The 24,181-nt window shown below is 37.5% G+C and overlaps 1 protein-coding gene across 1 annotated transcript in view; it reads left to right on the plus strand.

Moving 5' to 3' along the window:
- Positions 1-23,517, plus strand: part of EIPR1 (EARP complex and GARP complex interacting protein 1) — a 91,032-nt gene extending 67,515 nt beyond the window's left edge. Inside the window, exons 6-9 of the mRNA XM_026845695.1 lie at positions 3,032-3,168; positions 6,568-6,735; positions 7,981-8,148; positions 21,230-23,517. Of these exons, the coding sequence (XP_026701496.1) occupies positions 3,032-3,168; positions 6,568-6,735; positions 7,981-8,148; positions 21,230-21,404 (648 nt within the window). The 3' untranslated portion in view covers positions 21,405-23,517. The remainder of the gene's footprint in view (positions 1-3,031; positions 3,169-6,567; positions 6,736-7,980; positions 8,149-21,229) is intronic.
- Positions 23,518-24,181: the final 664 nt, after the last annotated feature.

A 24,181-nucleotide genomic window follows, 5' to 3' on the forward strand; every position in this document is an offset into this window, starting at 1 on the left:
ACAAAATATTCCTGTTGCTGTAGACTTATACATGTACCTCTGTGTGTACATTATTTTAACTGAATAAATCAACAGCCTAGGATTAAGATAATAAAAATGCCAGTGTGTTTGAATTTTTTTCCTTTTTGTCAAAACCATGATGGTGTTCAAATTGAATGACATCATCATTAACTAAAAGTAGGATCTGGTCCACTGTATCTGATAATAGAATAAGGTGGTATTAATTACACTGGTGCAGCGCTGGTCTTCGTATTTTAAGAACATGTTTCTTTGGTTTTAAATAGGTATGAGTTATAGGCAATATTAATTGTAATGGCAAGAGGTAAACCAAGTGCTACTCTTTATGGACTTTTCATGTTTGTGAAAAAGCTCATCTAAAACTTGGGTGTAGTACTGGTGAAAAATTGAAGATATTTGTGGTTTTAAAATTTTGCATATGCCAAAATTTCTGCTTGCCTACACTGATCAAAACTTCAGAATCTTTTATTGGCTTCATCTACTGTATCTGCCTAGGAGTTACAAGTCACACTTTTTAATTAGAATTAGCCTGAAGAATTTTAGGGTTCCTGTTTTTTTCAGAGATGTTTTTTAATAAAATTACAGGTGTGTTAATTCGCTGAATTATCTGGTCTACCTGCCATAAGAAATATTAACTAACCGTAACTTACTATACAGTTCTGTGGGTTTGTGGGGTTTTTTTTCCTCTTTCAACTTTTTTTGCTAACTTGTTTCTTCATTACAGCATTTAATATGAAATATTTACTTTTATTTGCATTGACAAGCTTCTCTTGTCCTTTTGATCACTCCCTTTGTTATTGTTTTGAGGACATTACCTTCTGGGGTGAAACTAATCTTATGCTCACTGCATCATTAACTTTTGCATTTAAATTAGCTATTCTTTGCCATTTATAATCATTAGCTGAACCCAAGAGAAGCCCAACCAATCCACAGGGTCTGGGTAGATTCTCCTAAAAAGATGATTGTTAATATTTCTGTATACAGACTTTAGGTTACATGTCACAAATCACCAAACTCTTCCTTGGGTAAATACTTGGGAAGGCGAGGATGACTTGATCAATCTGACATGTATGTAATTTTTTTCATATGTGTTGTTAAGTAATAGCACAAGATGCATGTGGTGGCCTCACCACTAAAATTTTGTTGGAAAATAAAAAAATTGTAATCTTTTTGTAATAGTTTACATGATAATGAAGACTTTAAAAAAAAATAAATCTGGAATGCTGAAGAAAGTCTACTGCTGACGAAGATGTTTTGTCCTGAGTCATGTTTTGGATACGTGATGCTTCCTGTCTCAGTTACAAATCTTGGAAATACCTGACAAGAAATATTCTTTTTGTTGGTACTGTCTTATTGTCGGTGTTAATATTTGCTTCCCTTCTCTCCCTACAGTCTGAGCTTTGTTCGGCCAAGACTGCTTACTAAATAAACATAGTTTAGTTCTTGAAATGACACACTTAATCTTTGCATATTCTCTTGTGTCTGGAGACTAGTTATGTGTCAAAATATAAACAGTGTGGTTTATTTTATTATCCTGCATCCAGTGGTCCTGTGCAGTATTTTTCTTTATATTAATAACCTGGAAGTTTTAGAAAGGTTTTCAGACAGAATATGTACTTGAGGAGGAATGGTGCTGAAGGAGTAGTTTTTGCTGCAGTGTTACGTCACTCATTAACAGATGAGCAACATATGATATTGTATGCTGAGAATTCTATGTTGTTTAAAAAAAAAAATCTAAAATAGTTTTTTGAAGACAACACATTTTAGGTAGCATAGACTTCTGTGATAGAGGAGTTGTAATTTCTAGATTGTTAATCTGAACACTAAATAAATATGACATGATATTCTTGATGGAACTAACTACTAAAAGTTAGTAAAATAACAAAATGGACTTTGGTACCATATGTAAATAGATTTAAGCAATATTGTATTGACAGGATGTCAGTTAAAGTTTATGTAAGCAGTATGTATGTTTTAGTCATTTTCATCCATCAAAGTGTAATATTATATTTTTCTATTTAATAGAACATTTATGATATGTTAGGATTTAGGTAAAGTGATCCAATGCAATCCAGTTCATTAATCTGCTTCTGTGAAATACTTATTGATGAAACATTTTGAAATATGAACATTGTGTGAAAGATGACTAAGTCTTCCTAGATGCTTGAAATTTGTATAGATTTTATATCTAATTAAAATGCAAGTATTTTGATCCCTCTGCTCTCCTTTAGCTATTAAACAATGAGTTTCAGTAAGTGATTGGAAGTAAAATAATTTGTACATTCTGCACCTCCATTTTTCCCCATGTTCACATGGAATTGGAGGATAATTTGTACAACTTGAAAGAGAAAGTTGACTACTTTGTACCTTCTTTTCATTAATTGTGGAGATGCAGAGCTGTCTGCTCAGTGACATGCAAGCCTGGTTTTGGAACTGAAACCTTTAATTCTCATAGATTGTAAATTTGTTATTAGCACCTGCTGTTAGTTTAATAGGCATGTATGTGATGACATGGGCACCTAAGCCTTGATTTTTTTTTTTTTTATTATTATTTTTTAAAAGCTGCTATACACTTACTGAAGAGTGTCTTTGACACTATAATTATGTTCCTACAAATAAAATTTGGCATTTTGACATGGAAAAACTGTCTTGTAAGACTGTTCATGAAACTAAATGCATGTGTTTATTTGTCTGAGGCAGCTACTAATCTGTGCAATGTGCCCATATTGTCTTTGTATTGCTTCAACAAATGATCTGAAACTGTTTAGTTTATTAGAGTGCAGTACTTCTAATATTTCTGAATACATTATGTAAGCCTTTGGAAAAATTACTTTGTGAGATACAAAATCAGCTGTAGCTTTTATTTTTTTTCCTTTTTTTTTTTAATTTTAGGATTTTGGTAGTCTCTTACACTTGGAACAATAGGCTGTTTTGCAGTGTTTCTCTTCAGTAGAACTAATTTCATTTTAGCATTACATTTAGAAACATTGCCAGCTCTGTTTCATTATTTTAGCTCTCTAGTTCTGCAGCCTTGGAAGGGAAAGGACAATTAAAATTTACTTCTGGAAGATGGAGTCCACACCACAGTTGTACACAGATTGCAACAGCCAATGATACCACTGTTCGAGGATGGGATACACGAAGCATGAGGTAATAAGAAATTGTAATCTTGTTCTCAAAGAAAGACAATCTCCTTTGGAGATACATTTTTTTTTTTCATTGCTCCTAACATTTTTTTTTTTTTTTTAAGATTAGAAATGTGGCAAAGCTATCACTTTTAAAAGGAATGGTTGAGCTTGCATAGCTGATATGTTTACAATTTAGTAAGGGTTTTCTCTGTTGTTTCCTCCTCAGCTGCAGTTGTAACTTGTATATTGAGTTTTACTGAACTGTGTACTAGTCTGAGGATGATTTGTTCAATACATAGGCATTACCTGAACGAAGGTATTCTGTAATTCAATCTGAAAATGATTTAACAACAGTCCTGACTATGCTATGAACTGACTTCACAGCATACTATTTAAAGGTACCTTTATTCTCTGAAGGTAATTCACAGGTTAAGTTTGCTCTTTACTTTTCTGATTTTTAACAAATAGCATAATATATTAAAGATTGTAGTATGCTAGTTATATGAAACTACTGAATCTATCAAAATCATAACCAAATCAATTAAGCTTTGAATATACCTAATAAGGTGTTTTCCTCCCTGCACAGTTGTGATTTTGATAAGCAAAGGAGTGATGTTGTGCACATCTGTTGCCATGACTACTAAAGCCTGTGCAAGCTTTTTTAAGATACGCTTTATCCCCTTAGCACATAGTAATTTATCACTAAACCGAGAAGACTGATGTCTTGTAATAACTTCTGTTGCCTTAAAGGGGGATGACTTTAAATTTAGTTCTATGGTTCCTGCCAGCTCAGGGATGTAGTAATAAATCCCCATGTTTGCCAACTTTGTGTGTTTTTGCTGAAAAGGTTTATTTAATTTAAGAAAGAAAAGGTAAAAATACAAATATAATAATTAAAACTCACTTCCTGTGTGCTTGTCATCAGGTTTGAAAGTCCTGTTCATTGCCTTGTAAAAGGATACATAAAAATCAGCCTTCATATATATGAGTATACTTTGATTTATGAAGACTCGTTTAAATGAAACATACAAGAGAGGAAAGAAAGGTGAAAGGAGAGAGGTGGTCTTCTTTAAGCTACCTTTTTCTATTGTTTTTGTAATCATCCTATTTTTAACATATAGCATGCAGAATTTAAGATTAAAGCCTGTGTTTCCCTGTAGAAAATGTTAACTCTCGTAAAGTCATCTTCATACTCAGTCTCATTAGAAAAAGCATCTCTCTCTTGCATGAATGAATACTCTAACTTTTATGAAAGATACCATAGTCCAGATATTAACAAGGTCCTCAATGGAAGGGTAGCTTGGTTAACAAAAGCAAACCCCACCTGAGTGAAGCTCATGTTAGATAGTCCTTAAACCAATTTAGAAGTATTAGGCTATGCCAAAGAACTGTTTGCGGTGTACATAAAAAATATGTTCAAGAATCTCATCTGTAAATACACTGTAATATGTCTAAAGTGATGTGAATATTTAATAATTAATAAAAATAGTTAGGCTAGAAGTACGTGTTTAAAGTCAGGGCGGTATAAACTGTGGCAGTATAAGAAGCCAAAAATGGGGGGGGGGAGGCAGCAGAAATCAAGGAGAGAAAACTGCTGTACCAGCAAAGAGTAAGAAGAGAGAGATACTAAAGAGATAGCTAGAAATAGCTACTTCCACAAGAGTGCAGTTATGATAGCTGTAAAGTAGAGGGAGTAAGTTATTTTGGACATAGCAAACAAAGAAGGGGAAGGAAAAAAGAGGTTAATGGGAAGACTCCTGGACTAGACTAGGAAGCAATCTCAATCAGAGAAGAGCTTGTGAAGCAGAGAAGACAAGACACTAAGATGAATGCATTTAGAGAGAGAATTGTATCAGGAAAATTCAGACTCCAAGAACAAATTCTAAAAAAATATAGAAAATGATGATGATTAGGAAGTGGAGCCAGTAGCTGGAGAAAATGTTCATGTGGTCTGTCCTTAATCTTATAATGTAACTGGGAAATTCAATGTAGATATTGTTGCTGTAGGTAAGCTGATAGAGTGAAAGAAAAAAATATTTGGGAAGGAAAGGGATTGAGTGGCCAGAATAATAGTTAGGTTGGGATAAAGGCTTTTATGGTAAGCACTACTGAACATACAGTGGACAGTAGTATTTCTTTTTAAGTGTCTTTTTACACATATCTCCATGAGCAATATAAGAAGTACAAAAAAGAAGTGAAAGGTGAAGTAAAGGATGAAAGAAGTGGTTTATTGCTGCAAGCATGCTTGACATTTAAAAATTTTCCCTTAAATATATTTCAAGAAATAAAGAGAAAATACTGAATTTGATTCCCAGAATACCTGGGAGAAAGGCATACCTGAGTGATATTCTCAGAGTTTGAGAGGTTAAGAGTGTTGATGTTGGATATCTAAGCAATGTCCTTTATCCCAAGTGACTGTTCTAGCTGTCAGGATAGGGCTTAGTAAAGGCCTGGTATACTTTAGATCTCTCCTTATGGAGCTACTTTGCTTTGTGTTAGTAGTTAGGTGTTAACAGCAAGAGACTTCTCTATATGGTATTGACAGGAAACCGTATATACAGTGCAAGCAATACTAAGTTTTAGTCAGTCTATGTTTCTGAAGAGAAACATTTTTCCTTTTAAAAAAAAAGAAAAAAACCTCACAAAGTGTTTATGAGTTTTAGTGAAGATTGTAGGAGACTATCAAATCTAAGCAGCACTTTGACAGATGGAGGCTTTTGAGGAAGCTGGCAATGCAGTAGTGGAAACAAAACAAAACAAAAAAAACCAACAAGCCCCAAGTTTAAGAGATGAGGTAGGGAGACAAGCTGATGGAACATGATGTTTTGAATAAGGATGCTAGGTTGTTAGCAGTACTACAAATGTTTTCTGAAGTGGTCCAGATGGATGAGTATGCGCATGACTGAGCAGTTTAAGAGCCACAGGTAAATTAATGATAAGTGCCAGATCTCAAGAAGGTAAGTTCAAATTGAGCAATAATAAAAAGCTGCTGTTCATATCTGTTGCATCACTTGCATCTCAGCTTTTCATATAGGGAGAACGAGATGTCATAAATACAGAATTAGTATAACTACTTAGGGATGGAGAAGCTCTTATCTGAAAACGTTGTGGTTTAGTAGCAGACATTTCATAACAGTTGTTAGAGAGCTGTGCTAGAATCATCTGGAACAACTGTTTCCTTTTAGCTCCAGATGATCCTAATACAAACAAGGAAAAAGCAAAGCTTGAAAGCAAACTGAGAAATCTGTACAAGTCACTGCTGTTAACAGCTGGGATTTCCCTAAACTATGCACTAGCATTGTGAACTCTAGGTCTGCGGGTGCTAAGGGGATTATGCAAGTTTCCAGGGAAACAGATTCCTGTCAGTGGAGTGCAGTTAGCTTTTTATAGACCATTTAATTTTTTTTAATGTGTTTTACAGACAGATATATTGCATAGAAAATGCACATGGACAGCTGGTACGAGACCTAGACTTTAATCCCAATAAACAGTACTACCTGGCTAGCTGTGGAGATGACTGCAAGGTGAAATTCTGGGACACAAGAAATGTCACTGAACCAGTGAAGACACTAGAGGAGCATTCCCACTGGTAGAACAAATTATCTGCATGCTGTTTTGCGGGTGGATGGCTTATGTAATTTATTCAGCTAATTATTTTACTGTTTAGGAACAATGCAAACTAACTATGTTTATGCTATTGTGAATAATCATTTTTCTGCACAGAGGAAAGGTTTCAACATGTGAATGTTCCTTGTGTGATTGTAAATTAAGAGTTTAGACGTTAGTCTAATTGTTAAGAAATTGTCATTAACATTGTTGGGAGATAGGGTACACCTTTGAGAAGCACAGCACAGAACTTGGCTTGTAGGTGCCAACTGGGACACAGGTGTGTGCCTCCCCAAATTGTGCCTGATCTGCTGCATCTGATGTGCAGAAAAGCAGCTGCAATCTATCTTTCTATTGTTGAATGGTTGCAATGTTCAATAATTCAGCCCGACTTTCTTCATGCTCTTCATAGTCCTTAAGACAGCATATGCAAGTGAGTAATTTTATTCTCTGAGATAATATTTAGAGCCTGTATCTACAGCTATGGCCTCTGGCTGGAGCAAGGAGAGAATCTTGTCTGACATTTGCAGACTTCAGTAGTTAAGAAAAAATGAGCGGTTCGTATTTTATAAAATTTCAGTTGGAGTTATTCTTACAAAATAAATCTGGACCCTGGAGCTACTTAGAGGAGAATGAAGATGTGAATTAACAGAAGCAGCTTTTTTACTTTTTTTTTTCCCCAGAAGATTAAAAGAAAAAGAATAAAACAATAACCATGAGACATTTGGTATTAACTGGATATGTAAAATGTAAAAATTGAAGATAAATATAATCCTATTTTTGGTTTAGGGTCTATTTTAAACTTTACTGTAAGAATGTTGTGAGTTTTTTGTTTAACAGGGTATTTCTAATCTGTATTTTGCTTTGGGGAAATTTTTATATTTAGAACTTAAATATTTATCTGACTTGCTAAACAATGAATTGTTATGTACCCTCAAGGAATAATACCACTGAATGGTGTGTTTTGTTCTTTGGATTTTTTTTTTTTTCCAAACTTATTTCTTGAATTTTAAAGACACTTCATAGAAAACAGGTGACATGGAAGCTTAAAAGCCAGGTGAAGATGACAAAAAACAGTCTTTGGAATGAGGCATGTCACTTCTATGCGTACTTACAACATAGAAGTCAAAGATGAATTTTTAGTTCTGTATAAAAAAACCCAAATCACAATATTGATGCACTACCTGCCTAAAATTGCTTCTTGTTCTTTCTGATTCCATTTTTTTAGGGTCTGGAATGTCAGATACAATCATTCTCATGATCAGCTGATCCTTACAGGAAGCAGTGATAGCAGAGTTATCCTGTCTAATATGGTATCAATTTCTTCTGAACCATTTGGACATATGGTAGATGATGATGAACTAAGTGACCAAGAGGACCAGCATCAAGAAGAGAAGTATGGGGTTTCCTTGGTTTTATGCAGATGCTTATAGTTTGTCTTTTCATTGAAATGGTTAACATGCTATTTTTTTTACTGACTAGGATTTTTGTATACAGGCCTTTCAGGTAAGTAGTTTTAATTTCTACTTCATTTACTCAAAGTCTTGGGTGGAATACACACTTTAAATCTGATTGGCATGATCACTGTATATTCACTGCTAGGAAGGGGATGGTGATGTGGAGGACCAGTCCTAAAGTCCACTGGATCAATGAAAAGACTCACTTTAAGGGAGCTCTGGATCAAGTCAAGCACATGCAAGTTCACTGGGTTAAGTGAGAGCTGAAAATCTGCTTTCTGCATTTTCTGTGTATCAGTTGTAATCTTTAGGAAACGTTACTAGTCTAATGGTGAGCTTCTGCACAGGCAGAAGAAAGGAAGTATCAATACATTATTTTTTGTAAATTTTGCTCTTATTATTGCTGACTGCTCTAGAAACCAGTAACTCATCAGACCTACTTCAAGCAAAACAGACGTTTGTTTTTGACACTCTTGGTAGAGACTAACGCATGTTATTGCAAGCATTTGTAAACACCATCCACCTGGATGTATGAGGAATCATGTCTTTTGCATGTGAATTTTGGAGGGATGTGGGTTTTAGTAAAGAGTTAAATGAAATGCTGAAATAGTTATTTTTTATCTTCCATTTTTGTCTGCTTTCAACTTTTTCATTGTGAAATACGTGACGATTGTTTTCATCTGTGTACTTCTTTCTGAATATATATCTATATAGTGAATTCCGTAGATCTAGTGTGGGCTGAGGTTTTCTAGTTTTGTGACTAGTTTACATGGTGATCTTGAGCAAACTCTTCCTTTACAAAGTGAAGATAATAATACTGGAAGTCATGTAAAATATTTTGAGACCAACAGGCTTTAGTCTGTATTTTTGTTGTTCTTTGCAGCTGAATAGCCTTGTTCTATACATCTTCACTGATCATTTGGGTTTTTGTTTCTGTTAATGTATTTTAAGATGCATAGCTGTCTGCAATGAATTAGGCAGATTGCCTCCAGAACTATCTTTTTCAGTGAAGAATAGTCAGATGGGATGAAGAACAAGGAAATTATAGTTACTCAGCTGTGTTTGCTAGATGTTTCAGTTAAAATTCTAGATGAAGCTGAGGTTACTTCTCTAGTTGCATTTTTAAGGTTGCTTTTGCACCTTTATTAACTAAGATATAGTTTTGACATTTTGGTTTCACATAAAGGACTTGGAAACCATTTTATTAAATAAGAAAGCTATCTCATATATAGAAGTGATTTTGTTAAATGTACAAGATGTCTTTAGAAGCAATAGGTTATGTAAATGCCTGGAAAATCAAGGTGTATCAAATTACGTACCTACAAAGTCGATCACATCAACAGTACATACTTTCTAGAACATAACTACAGCATTTTAAGTATGATGTACCTTTTATTTCCTTACATTTGGCTAGCTATTGCAATTTGTTCTGGATAGAAGATAAATAGCATTAGTGGAAATGAGAAAGAGACCACTTTTTATATACACACACACATATATATATATATATATATATATATATGATGGGAATGTATTAATATAAATAATATCACAAGTAAATAGTCTTCTGACAGATGTTGTATAGTTGGTTTTCTGGAGTTCTGAGTTTCTGTTGATTGTAGACCATGTAGGTTGCCTCACTGAAACACAAGTGATTCTTTCTAGAATAGGAATTTTTGAAACCAAGAATGTGCAAAGCGATACAACAAATATAATGCATCTTTTCTTTTGGCTATGGGATGGATGTAAAACACATTATGAGTGACTTGTATAGTAATAATGTAGAGCCCTTGCCTGTTCCTAGAGGCTACAAGAGTATCAATACTGCATTTACTTTTTAAATATATGCTTTTCAGCTGCCAATCTGTTCTCTATAAAACCTGAGAAAGCACATGAGCTTTTTTAACATTTGCTTAGTATTGTAAGAGTCTTGGTTTGGTTTTTGGTTTGTGGTTTGTTTGTTGGGGTGTTTTTGCCCCTCCTTGTTATGTGTTGATCTAAAAGAATGTTTACGAGGTGCTCACCAGCCTTGAAGTGTTGCTAGGTGAATGTCTGTTTACTTCTGAGCACACTAATGAACCAGGGCATAACAACTGTTGGGAATACTTCTTGTTAGTCAACCTTTAGTGCCAAATATTTAGGCTTTAGTACCCTTTTCCCTCCTGGAGACCTCTTTGAAAAGTCTGTTGCACCGTTCCATGGGTACTGTCTCTTCTGTAAAACACAGATTTTTATTGTATGGTTTGATGGGGTGGTGTATCTGTGTATGTGTGGGTTTTTTTTTGCTTGGGTATGTTCTAGACTTTTAAGGAAGTCTTATATTCTCACTGGGTTCATATTTATACTGTTTTGGAGGACATCTGGTTTGCTATTAAATAGCACACAAATATTTAAAAAGAAAATGTCTTTTTTAGGTGTATCTTGAAATACACCAGAAAGAGCAGGTGTGTGTACAACGAGTATCTCCAGCCAGTCACCTTCAGACTGAGTGACCAAATCTCCCTGAAAAGAAGGTTGAAGTATCAAGTGGAAGGAAGGAAGGAAGAAGGCTCTTTCTTCATGGGCTACCTATTTTTCATGTTCTGGATAAATTAACTTGTAAAAACACTCCTTGGATTAAGTATGAAAATGAAGTGTATGTTTCAGTTGTATCTTCAAAGGGTTTTGTTTGTTTGTTTCTACTTAGCAAAAATCCCCATATTTTAAAAAAGGTGACTTATAGTACTAGTCTACACAGTTAAGACTTCTGAGGTCTTTAGGACTCATGTTATTTTTTAGTATATTTTGGAGTAAACTTTATAATTTTTATTGTATTTCTTGGCTGGAGACAAAAGTAAGTAATATGTTAGTTTAACCCTTTGTTGTTCAACCATGTAGAAATATGCGTAAGTCTACCCACCAATTATTTCTTGTCATTTTCTGTATTAACTACCTACTTTTTAAGGCTCATGGCTGAGAAAACAAAACAAAAAAAAAATTGGCTCACTGAGTAATGAATAGACAACAAACCAAAAGTTGCTGTATTCTAAAGGAATTATTCCCTGAGGTTTTTCCTTTAGGTGTTTATCCAATGTATGTGTTGACATCTTGGAACTTTATATGCTCCCGTCTCAGACACCAGAACGTGCTTGCATAAGCATAACTAGGACTATTGCATGAGGATCTGTCTCTTGTTGCAATTGAGTGACCTTCAGTTCATTTTAACTGCTGATTCAGATCAGGGCAACTATTTTGCTGTCTTTTCCCTGCTTTTAAACTGCTATTGTTGTTGTTTCTCTCATCAATCATAAAAATGTAAGAGCAGCCTGTATCATATCAAGGGTCTCCCTAGCCTGTGTCTGATTATTCCCTTTAGGATGTTTTTTTTGCCATCAGCCATATACTTGAGTTTATCTCTTCTCGCTGACTGTGTTTTTGTTTGTTTGAAACACACTAGCTGTGCACACTCTGCCTCTGTGAAATGTGTCTAGGACAAACATGCCAACTGCATTTAGTTTTTGCACTCAATAAGGAAAGGCTTCAGTGATTTTTGTCTGGGAAGACCAAACCCACTGTCAAAAGTTAGGCAGTCTAAAAAGAGGATCAAGCTGTCCAAGGAGAGAAGGTATAGGCATGTGGTCAGAGGAGAGCTGTAGTATGTTCTGGTCAAGTCTCTAGACTGGATAATTTAATGCACGATTCAAATATGGAAAAAAAAATAGCCGAGAAATGGGTCTTGAAAAGCTGTACTCCTATCTTAATTTCTAGCACCTTAATCCAGAGGTAGAAAAGAGTGCACAAAACAAATGAAAATAGAACAGATTAAGTGAGTAAAAAGAACCCCAGAAGAGCCTTTGTAGTGGATGACTCCATTCTGAGGGGTGTCAAAGGCCCCATATGCAGACCAGACCCACTTCACAGGGACATCTGCTGCCTCCCTGGGGCCCATGTCAAGGTCCTCACAGCAAAACTTCCTGCTCTAGTGAGACCCAAGGACTACTACCTTCTGTTTTTTCAGGTAGGCAGTGACGACATTACTGTGAGAAGTCCTAAAGCAATGAAGAGAGATTTCAGGTCCTTGGGGAAACTGATTTATGGGTTGGAGGGCACAAATTGTGTTCTCCTCCATCCCTTCAGTTGTGGGGATGGATGAAGAATACCACCATAGAACTCAACAGATGAACTTGTGGCTCCAAGACTGGTGTTACCATCAGGGCTTTAAATTTTTTGTTCATGCGTTGGTATATAGGATGCCAGACCTTTTGGCATTAGATAGGATGCACCTGTCCCAGAAGGGGAGGAGGATCTTGGGGCAAGAGTTAGCTGGGCTCATTGACAGAGCTTTAAACTAGATTTGAAGGGGGAAGGGGGCAAAACACCAGCCCATCTGAAGTGCATGTGTACCAATGCACACAGCATGGGTAACAAACAGGAGCTTGAAGCCATGATGAAACAGGAAAATTATCATGTCATGGCTATTACAGAAACATGGTGGGATGTCTGTCATGACTGGAGTGTGCCAAGAGATGGCTACAAGCTCTTTAGGAGGGATAGACAAGGAAAGAGCTGTGGTGGGGTGGTGCTGTATGTTAAGGACTGTTATGATTGCTTTGAGCACAGGTGTAGTGAAGACAGGGTGGAGTGTCTTTGTGTTAGAATCAGGGGGAAGGCCAACAGGGCAGATGTTGTAGTAGGAGTCTACTACAGGCCACCCACCCAGAACAGAGAGGTGGATGAAATATTCTGTAGACACTTAAGAGAAATGTCACGATCACTTGTCCTTGTTCTTGTGGGTAACTTTAACTTCTCAGACATCTGCTGGAAATACAGCAGAGCGAGACCAGTCCTGGAGATTCCTGGACTGTGTGGGAGACAACTTCCTGATGCAGCTGGTGAGTGAATCGACCAGAGAAGGTGCGCTGCTGGATCTCCTCTTTGTGAACAGAGAATGACTGATGGATGATGTGGCAGTTAGAGGCCGTCTAGCAATCAAGAAATAAGAGAGTTCTCTATTCTTAGAGAGGCCAGGAGAGGGGGCAGCAGAACTGACATCCTGGACTTCAAAAGGGCTCAGTTTGTCTTGTTTAGGCACCTGCTTGAAAAGATCCCTTGGAAGACGATCCTGAAGTGTATAGGGGACAGTCAGTGACCTGCTGCATCACATAGATGCACACAAGTCTATGGGACCAGATGGGATACACCTGAGGGTGCTGAAGGAGCTGGCTGGGGTGCTTGCCAAGCTGTTTTCTGTTTACCAGCAGTCCTGGCTGCTTGGGAAGGTCCCAACAGATTGGAAATTGGCCAGTGTGATGCCCAGATATAACAAGGGTCAGAAGGATGATCCGGGAAATTACAGGTCTGTCAGCTTGATGTCAGTACTCAGGAAGCTGATGGAGCAGCTCATCCTGAGTACCATCACACAACACATGCAGGACAAGGGATGATCAGTTCCGGTCAGCATGGGTTTATTAAAGGCAAGTCCTGCTTCACAAACCTTATCTCCTTCTACAACAGGGTGGCCTGCTTATTGGATGAGGGAAAGGCTGTGGATGTTGTTTACCTTGACTTTAGGAAGCCCCTTGACACCATTTCCCACAGCCATTTCCCTGGCAAAACTGGCTGCTCATGGATTGAATGGGCACACACTTTGCTAGGTAGAAAACTGTCTGGATGGCCGGGCCCAAAGAGTTGTGGTGAACAGTTAAATCCAGTTGGCGGCCGGTCACGAGTGGTGTCCCCCAGGGCTCGGTTTTGGGGCCACTCCTGTTTACCATCTCTATTGATGATCTAGACGAGGGGATCGAGTGTACCCTCAGTCAGTTTGCAGATGACACCCAGTTGGGTGGGAGTGTTGATCTGCTCGAGGGCAGGGAGGCTCTGCAGAGAGAGATGGACAGGCTGGAGCCATGGGCTGAGCCCAACTGGAGGAGTTTCCATGAGGCCAAATGCCAGGGGCTGCCCTTGGGCCACAACAACCCTCAGCAGCGCTACAGGCTTGGGGAGGAGTGGCTGGAGAGCTGCCAGTCAGAGAGGGACCTGGGGGTGTTGATTGACAGCCGGCTGAACAGGAGCCAGCAGTGTGCCCAGGTGGCCAAGAAGGCCAATGGCATCCTGGCTTGTGTCAGCAATCGCGTGGCCAGCAGGGACAGGGAAGGGATCTGACCCCTGTACTTGGCACTGGTGAGGCCGCCCCTCGATTCCTGTGTTCAGTTTTGGGCCCCTCACTCCAAAAAGGACATTGAATGACTCGAGCGTGTCCAGAGAAGGGCAACGAAGCTGGTGCAGGGTCTGGAGCACAGGTCGTACGGGGAGCGGCTGAGGGAACTGGGGGTGTTTAGTCTGGAGCAGAGGAGGCTGAGGGGAGACCTCATCGCCCTCTACAGCTCCCTGAAAGGAGGGTGCAGAGAGCTGGGGATGAGTCTCTTTAACCAAGTAATAAGCAATAGGACAAGAGCGAATGGACTCAAGTTGTGCCAGGGAAAGTTTAGACTGGATATTAGGAAGCATTTCTTTGTTAGGGGTTGTTAGGTGTTGGAATGGGCTGCCCAGGGAGGTGGTAGAGTCCCCATCCCTGGAGGTGTTTAAGAGTTGGGTTGGCATAGCGCTGAGGGATCTGGTGTAGTTGGGAACTCTTAGTGCTAGGTGAACAGTTGGACTAGATGATCTTAAAGGACCTTTCCAACCTAGTTTATTCTGTGAGTATTTGGGCTTCGTTTAGCATTCATTCCTAAAGCAAAGCTTTGGATAAGTGCCTGGATAAGAACATAGGGAGCATTTTTTGATGCTTCAATTTGAAAAAAACTTCTAAAATACAGGGTCATTCCACATCTGTGGATGCAACTGATTAAGCCAAGCTTCTCTTTGGCCTTTCTTTCTTTAATGGCTTTACACTCTCGTGGACTTCCTTCCTTCAACACTGAAATTACTTTAATTCCAAATCTCCTGAAGGTGTGTCAGTTCTTTTTTAGACATCTGCAGAGCACTGAGAATTGTCTTTCTCCAAAGGGAGGTGGTGACTTTCGTAGCCTTTCTTCATTCTTTGGTCATCCAAAATCCTTGTCAGTGAGTCTATTTGGTTGTATTAATTAGTCTGACTCACTTTAATTCTACATTGCTATTTCTAACAATAAAAGACCCCTACTAGGTTCTTGCAGTTTAGTGTGACCATCTTTACCTGCCAAGCATTACTCCTTTTCTTTATTTATTGCAATATATTTATTTGCCTTATAGATTCGAATTTTAAACTTGGTAGGTCTCTGGTATGGTGATGCTATGCAGCATGAGAAGACCATTTGCTACCTCAGAGCACCAACGGCAAGGTACACACTGCATCTACAGCAATGTTTTAATTCTTCATGGCTTCTGTGGCCAGAGCTTCATGACAATGCTCAACTGATAATGGAGGACTTGTTCTTTGAGAGGAAAAGCCTTATCTGTATCCATACCAGCGTGAAGATTTATATTCTCAATAGCATTTTGAGCTTATACGTTAGTCCTGAGTAGGTAGCCATCCTTAAATTTAGTGCTACAGAAGGGGCTACCAGTTCTTAGCTCTCTTTGGGGTTTGCAGGCTTAAGATGTCTGCTGTGTTTTCATGGCAGAACTGATTACTAGGGTCAGTATGCTGCCTTCTCCCTTATGCTACATTTTTTGGCAGTATGTTCTAAGCTTATCCTTATCTTTATTATCTATTGAAGATTGTACCAGAAAATCACATTAGGATTTTTTTTTTTTAGTGGTTTTCCTGAAGTCATATTTTTAGATCTTTTTGGCCATAGATGTTAACTGCACCATTTTTCGATAGAAACAGAACAAGATCCGACACAAGTGCTTATCACAATTTTGCATTTAAATCTGAGAAGTGTAAAGCATTGTTTTTTCCACTACAGGGTATCTCATTGAGATAATGAAGTTTTTAATGAGATTTTAAGTGTAGGAACATCTTTAGCAATCAGAATGGACCAGAGAGAAGATGGTAGCTGTCCTCTCTGTAGACAGAGATTTCCCTTAAAATTCAATCTAAAGGAGGTAGTGCTTTCTACTTGTCATGATAGAAATGTGGTTTGTTGACTTTACGATAGTAAATCCTGTGGTTTCATGATAATACATACAAACTGTGTGATCTAACATAACACCTTTGTATACACATACATGACTTCAGGAGAGTGAGTTGTCAGCACTGATATTTTGAAAAGTATTTGCCAAACATTCATGATAAGGCAGGCTTTCCAGGGCATTATCACACAGCTGCCAATAGTGTTAATATAGATGATATTTTGCTTGTGGTATTTATGTCTCAGAGAAATGTAGAAATGATAGGATTGTGCTATGGAATTAACCAAGAGACTCAATTAATTAAAATAGCTTAAATAGTTTTGTGTGGGGGAATGTCAGTATTTAGGGCTTGACTTGGTTGGATGCCTGTGAAGTTGGGCCAAATTTAGTGCAGCAGCACTTTCCAATTCCTAGACTATTTTTCTTTAAGAACATATGTTTTTTCTTTACTATTTCTTTGTTTAACCCTTATGAACAGATATACCCTCCTTAATTTCTTTTGTATATTTGGAAAAATATGAAACCTGTTATGTTAAAATATGCATTTTTTTGTTCTTAAAGGTGGCATTTTCCTGTAGAAGCAGTTCTGAAGGCTGTTTTAGAGTGGAAAAATAATAGGATAATGCTTACAATAGTATGAATGGCCAATTATTATATATAAAAACTGCATTCCAGTATAAACATCCTTGAATTCGAGTGCTAAGTTTTCTCCTGCAGTTAAAGGGAAGAGGCATCCACAGGGCTTTTTCTGGAATCCAATGGCATGCTTTTCAGGATTCATTTTGGATGCTGCAATACATGTTGTTGCTCTATTGAATCACATGTATTTCATAGTAATTTTTAGATTAAAGAGGATTTAATTTTCATTGTGATAAGGAATTAAAGATTTTTGGTGACTGTAAAACGTATTGAACATTGTGACAAAACAGAATCACAAGCACAGCAAACTTAAGTGGTTGTTAGCATGAGAAGTAATTGGAAATAACAGCTCTCTACATGAAAACAATTATCCAAGGCTTAACAGCCTTCTCTCTCAAGTCTGTAACACAATTAACCTCAAAGTTATCTAGTAAAATGAAAGCTTTTCTCCTTTCGTAGGAGAAGCTGGTAGAGGTCGTGCTATGTGAATAAGACTACAAAGAGAAAGCAGTCCAGTTTCAGCTCTGTGTGGCACATATCTTAAATTCATGCAGAATTTAGGTAGAGGTTGCACATTTCTTGCCATGAGTTCTTGATGGCATAAAAGTTTGATGCCTTTTCAATTGATGCAATGCAAGACCATAAGGAGAGAAATAGGTATTTTAGTCTGGCCAGACCATCTCTTTAAAATAGTACATAAAAATGAGAAACCAAAGGAGATTTTAGGACAAGGAAAAAAATAGTTTACTAAGCTTGCCAGGCATAATAAGTCATTACCAAGTATGCTTATCAAATATAGTCTAGTCAAAATGCTCTGTCAAGGGATCAATAGACCAAGGACCTACACCCGTGGTACACTAAAGTAGTTATAGCATAGCAACTGCATTTTTATACCCATAACTTGCAGCTTTTATATAAAAACAGAGATCTCTGTGTTTTGACAACAACCTGAATTATACATATTAAAACAGCATAGAAAAAATAGAAGAAAGCTTACATCATATCCACCTGTGTGCAGGTACTCTTCCTGTTTCTGAACTTCTTTAACTGGAAAGAAATTTAAGGTCCTGAACTCTGTCCCCTGTTCTAAAACCTGCCAAAGATCTGTCTGTCCCAGTATCCAGCCCTCTTTGAATGCTCTCCTCTTCTGTCTCCGGTGTTAGGCATCTAACCTAAGGCAAATAACCTGGGCATTGTCAACAGGAATTGGTAACTACGAAATGAAGGTTTCTGAGATAAGAATAATGCACATGAAAGTACAGTGGTATTCTTTTAATCATTGCTACATTATGAGTAGAGTAATAGAAAAAATATACTCATCAGTGCTATGACATGATAGGCTCTGCAATTACCTACTGTGTGTTAAGGAGAAATTGTAGCAGCTGATAAAAGCAGAAGGGTAATTAAAATATCTACATAGACAAAACACCTTCAGATAAATACAGGTTGTTTTGTATGTGTTCCGCTAGTATGTGCTGTGATCAAGGTAATCTTTTTTCATAGACTCTGTTTATATTTAAAAGGTAATTTGTTACCTACCTTAAATAAGTGTCAGTGTCATAGATGTTAAGTCTGTAATTTCTTGCATTAACCAAATTCTATTTAATATCTGGGGAGTTAGGAGAGTCTGAGCTGATTCTTTAATAAATAAAAATGTGCAAAAGCTGTGTAGAATTTCGTTGAGAGTAAGTAGTTTGTTGTGGGACTGGGAAACTAAACAATTCTAAGTGTTCTAGATTCATATAGGTTCAAAAATAGTATCCTCAGCCTATTCTTGGATGCACATAGCTAAAATGCAGACAGAGCTGAGGTGTTTTCTTGGAAATCTCCTAGCATGGAGTAAGGTGGTCTGTCTCCAAGAGATTCATGTTGTGAGGGGGGAAGAAACCCACCACAAACAACCTTGCTCCTTCTGTTTGTTTTGGGGTTTTTTTTCATTATTTTTAAGTCTTTCACATACATGAAATAATTCTGCTTTTTATTCTAATAGCATTATCCTTTGGAGTTCATTACCCATTACATAATTTAGGGGCTAATCTGTTTGCATTCATAATGTTTGTAAAGGATTCTCATGGACAGTTTCTTTTGAATCTTCTGTATTGTTCCTGAGACGTGTCATTCTGAGATGATTTTATTTCCATCCTGCTTATCTTGTGTAGTATCTAGCTCTTTTACACCGTGATCACTTCCATAAGGGTTTTCTCAGATTCTGAATAACTGTCTCAAGACTATAACGTTCTTATGCACAGGTAGTCTATACATAATACTATCATAGATCTATGCTATTTAAAATTTTAAAAACCCACACGGAAAACAGAACTCATGTGGCCTAAAGAACCATATGGAATAACAAGCTTTCTTTTTTCTGTGAAGGCAAAAGATTACTTTCATAGCCAAGAAGAAATTCAGTGTATATACAATAATAAATGACAGTTAATTGTAGTCATAAATGAAAATTCCAAACAGAAGTTCATCTATGGGCTTCTTTCCTGAACATTTATTCCCCTATGATTTTTCTAAATTAAATTAGATGAACTGTGTTATTTAAATGAAACACTGAAACAACTCTGAGCATGCAGAAAATAGCATAATCTAGAAGCTTATTTGTCCTTGTTTATCCAACCTTTGGTTAACTTGAGGCTCCTGGTTAACTGTAAGTCGGTCGTGTCCCCTGACAGCCATGTGCACCGTGCATTACTCCCCTGCTTATCTGGAGAGACATCTGAAACCTTCAGAATAATGGAGTTGTGGGTAAGTGGGTGAGCACCGCATGAAGCACATTGCTGTCTAGGGACATGACCAACTTTCACTTAACCAGGCATGTCAGTTAACAGGAAGTTAGAAAAACACATTGCAGGAGATGAAGTGTCTGTGAGTGTGTGTGTTTATTAGCTCTCTGCTGTTAGATGGTTTGTATCAAAGTACATATTCAGGAGAACTGCAAAACAAGTCTGCTCTTTGTAATTAACCAGGGGCTGCATGTTGCTTGTGCTATGACCCTATTTTTGTTAGTTGACTTTAAAAGTAGCATAAGTAAATGATAAAAGTCCTTGAAACTAAATATCTGAAGCTATTCTGCAGTATCAGACTGCTCTTGGTTTATTCATTAAATTCAGTTGAATTTTAATTGCAACGTTAAATTCACAGCTGGTTAGGCTGGCTAGGTGGAGCAATGATATCCTGCAAGTGATTCAAATATGTTATCCTATACACTTTGTGATCTTAGAGATGTGTGCTTTCAGAGAGCCGCAGTAAAGGGCAAAGATGGCCAGTAACACCACTTCATTTCTGTAGTAGCAGCATCTGTTTAAATGATTGAGTGGCATTCACAGCACTCTTTGGCTTTGCTTTCTGTGAGGAGGATTTCAGCTGTAGTACAAGGCTGTGTCTGGGAGGCAGGGGGGTGCTTCTGAAAGACTGACTGATTCCTGTCAGACAGAGGTGATCCTCTGTGGGTGAGGGAGCGCTGAGGTCATCTTTTGAAAACTCACCTACCCTGTAGCTACAGAATAATGTGCTGTGGTGTTGCTCTGAGAGGAGGGACTGGCTCTGTGAGTGAAGGAAAGAAGGGCTGTTCTCAGCTATCAGAGCACAATCAATGACTTTTGGATGGTTTGAACTTCAGAGAATTGCCTGAATCTGTTCTTAAATATTTGCAATGCAAAAGTGAATATGTCTGTCTCTCATGATGTAGGTGACCAGGAGCTCAGGTGTTGCAGTGAGAGGTGAAGGTATACAATAATAGATATGAATCTGGTGTTCTTATACCCCTGTGAATGGGAGATAAAAATTAAACTGTTCAGAGTGGTGCCTCTCTATTCTTTCCATTACTCTGGAGAGAATGGGCCCAATATGGTAGCATAGGAGACATGATGATGTTAAGGACTGCAACTTCTTGCGTATGTACATATCTCTAATAAGATTATATACTATTTTAGAATTCAGTTAACAAGGAAGAGATGGAGCATGTTGAGAGAAAAGATTTTGATAAAAATGTGTGTTTAAGTCACATTTAGATCATACTCCGTAGTTTAACTTGTTTTAAAGAGAGAGATGCTTCGTGTACATTCTGAGAGACTTGGAAATGCACTGAAGTTGAGAATAAGAGGTACTTTGTCCCTGAAAACAGGGATTTTTAACATTGACTTGACTCTGCTGTGTTTTCTAAAGCATAGGTACATGTAGACATCTGGTATGAAATACTTCCTTAGAGCCTACTACTGCATTCTTATACTTTAAATAGGAGGCTGCTTTATCTAGATGTTAGTGACAGTTAATATTGCCTTTTAAATCAAGTGTGCTCACAGATCCTTACTATTTTTTTCTTTTTTTTCCCTCCAATTTTAGGATTAAAGAGCCCCTTCAGGACAGTGTAATAGCTACCTATGAAGAACACGAAGATAGCGTTTATGCAGTTGAATGGTCCTCAGCAGACCCATGGCTATTTGCCTCTTTAAGTTATGATGGGAGACTTGTTATTAACAGGGTTCCCAGAGCTCTCAAATATCACATACTGTTATAATTTGTTTGGATTATGGTGGAGTTGTTATCTTGATGTCCACAATTGGTTAGGTATTGTTTAGGGTTTTGTTTTTTTCCAGGATCTGTTTTTATGAAGTATAAATGCTAGAATTGTGTTAAGAATATCTGTACTAATATAGACGATTTGTCTTTTGCCTTGGAAAACTACGATGCATTTTCTGAATTTTTGTCTTTGAGGGTCTAATCACTTTGAATTATAAAGTTTCTGGAGATACTGGGTATTTCCCATACTGTTGCTTTATAACTTCAGCTTTATGCAAATATAGTGGATTACGGAGGTGTTATGCTGCTATAAAATTGGGACAATGTAGAGTGCGTGTAGCAGAAGTAATATATTAATTTACAAGAACAATACTTTATCTTTTTGATATAAGCAGCGTTCTGCTCTTAGCTAGAGCCACACACATTCTGCTAAATATTCCGGTCATTCTTCAATGTTCATAAATACAGTTGGGAATGGTCTTAAGGTTTTCTTAATTAATTCTGTTTTAAACACTTTTTCTCCCATTTTGCATATCCTAAGAAGAAATGTTAATTGTGAAGGTGAAACCTTCAAAAGATATTTTTCATTTAAGCCTTATTGTAGTATCAACAAAGCACCATCCTGTAATTTGCAAACTAAATGCAATTTTGAGCTATGTGTAGTTTTTGGAAACAATATTAGTCTTTACTGAAATATTTTATATACTCATGTAATGTATTATCCCATGTTTATAGAACTTAGTTGTGTTCTAACGTATTTTGAGGGACTCTGGAGCTATTCCATTGTTAATGTGAAAAATCTCTATAGTATTTGTAAGTAGTCTCTCTTATCCTTTTGGCTTTGTGCCATTCTGCAGTACGCTGACATGATGTAGCAGGCTTTCAACTAAGCACAAAATGCCCTTTGTTATATCCTACTCTTTACCTGACTGAGGCATTGGCGAATGTCTTGTTACAAATGCTGAGAGCAGACAGGTGCTGCCCTGTAGGACAATGCACAGAACACATGAACCGTAGAGGGAAGGCATGGTAAAGCATGCTTGTACATACTGACACACACCCACACACACCCCCTCCCCTTGCATAGCTTTCATTAAGATGAAAATTCTGCTGCTTGTTCTTTGTGTACTCAGATGAAATGCAGCAGTAATTGTTCCCTGTTTCTTTTTCATCATTTATGTTCTGTTAACTTCAGAACCTGGGCATGTGCAACGGTGTTGGTTGTGGTAGCATTGTGTAAGACCACTCTGAAGAAACAGCAATGAACATGGGATGGGAAGATCAATACCAGCCTCTTCCCATGATTCTTCCTGTTGCTATGGCAACTGTTGGTGTTAGTGTTGAGGGACAGCCTGCTGCTCACCTCTGCTTGTCCTTACCCACTCTTGGATCGAAACATGTCCAAATGTGATTTGTTGTGTATACACAGCTGCTTCTGTGAGAACATGCTTTGAGAGCATGACTGACTGCTCTAGGCCAAAACATCCAGAAAAGATGAAAATTGAATTCTATTTCTGACTTTCTTGAAGAGCTTGTTTGGAAGAATTCATAGGAGTGAAGTAATCCAATTAAATCATCTGTACCGTTGTTTGTATTTCTGTTATGATGCTGTCTGTCTGCTCTTGAACGAATGCTTCATTGGAAATTCTGGTGGTCTGATTTTCTGCGTTAAGATTTTAAACGTGTTATTTCAAATTGTTTCCATCTGTATTTAGGCATGAGCTATTCACCTGTATACTATAAGAAAAATTACATTTCTAAATCAGTGGTGCTTCAGTTATTTGAATATCAATATCTTTGGCTGGGCTGTAGCTTTATATGTGGAGCTTTCAATAGTCAGACACAAAAGCTTGTTGGGTCCTATCCTGTCCATAGCCCACCTACCCCACTCCCACCTCCCATCCCCCCAAAAAAACCCTGCAGTATATCTTTAGTATGCAGTAGAACTCTTTAGAAACTTTTTTCACATTAGCAATAAAGGTCTAATGAAATTTTATTGTCTGTTAATGTATATGGCTTGTGGTGTGGAGGTGATGGGAAATTATGTAACAGTGTGTGGGATTTGATTTGATTTTCAAAATGTAATAAATGTGGGATAGATTTCAGACTAATTTTTATGTGAATGTATTTCCTTTAATATTGTAAACTTATATAAGCTGGAAAGCTCTGTAGACAAATAATATCAAGAAATGCTTTCTTTTGTTTCAGTTTTGTTAAATGTGTATATCACTCAATAGGGAAGAAGAGAGGGGATGAAAACTGGGAAGGAAGGGAGTAGCAGGTCAAATTTGAATAAAATGTGTTACAGTAGAATCAAGGGAGCAGGAAGGGTCAGGTTTTAATCATTTTCAGCTGTTTGTAAAGTGGGATCTGAGCTACATGTATAGCACTGGCAGCAATGTGGAAATGACCTTCAGAAAGGAAAGGCTTTTGACAAGGTTTCATCCCAGGCAGTTAGAGAAAGCATGCTGCTGTAGAATAAGAGGAAGGTTTCAAAGATGGTTAAATAACCGATTAAAAGCTCAGAAATAGGAAGCAGGAATAAATCATCACATTTCACAGCAAAAAGAAATTACCAATTCTGCAAGGATCTGTGCCTAGGCGTGTGCTTCACAGTGTACTCATGACCTTTCTGGAAGAAGGGCTGCATAGAAATATGGCAAAGTTTGCAGATACTGTTCAGATTAGTAATGACAACTGAAGAATTATGGAAAGGTTTACCTCACAGAGTGGCTGGATGATAAAATGATAGATGAAGTTCAGTGCAGGAAAAGT

The sequence above is a fragment of the Athene cunicularia genome (genome assembly GCF_003259725.1).
Source record: "Athene cunicularia isolate RWA chromosome 3 unlocalized genomic scaffold, athCun1 chr3_part1, whole genome shotgun sequence".
Taxonomy (NCBI): Eukaryota; Metazoa; Chordata; class Aves; order Strigiformes; family Strigidae; genus Athene; species Athene cunicularia.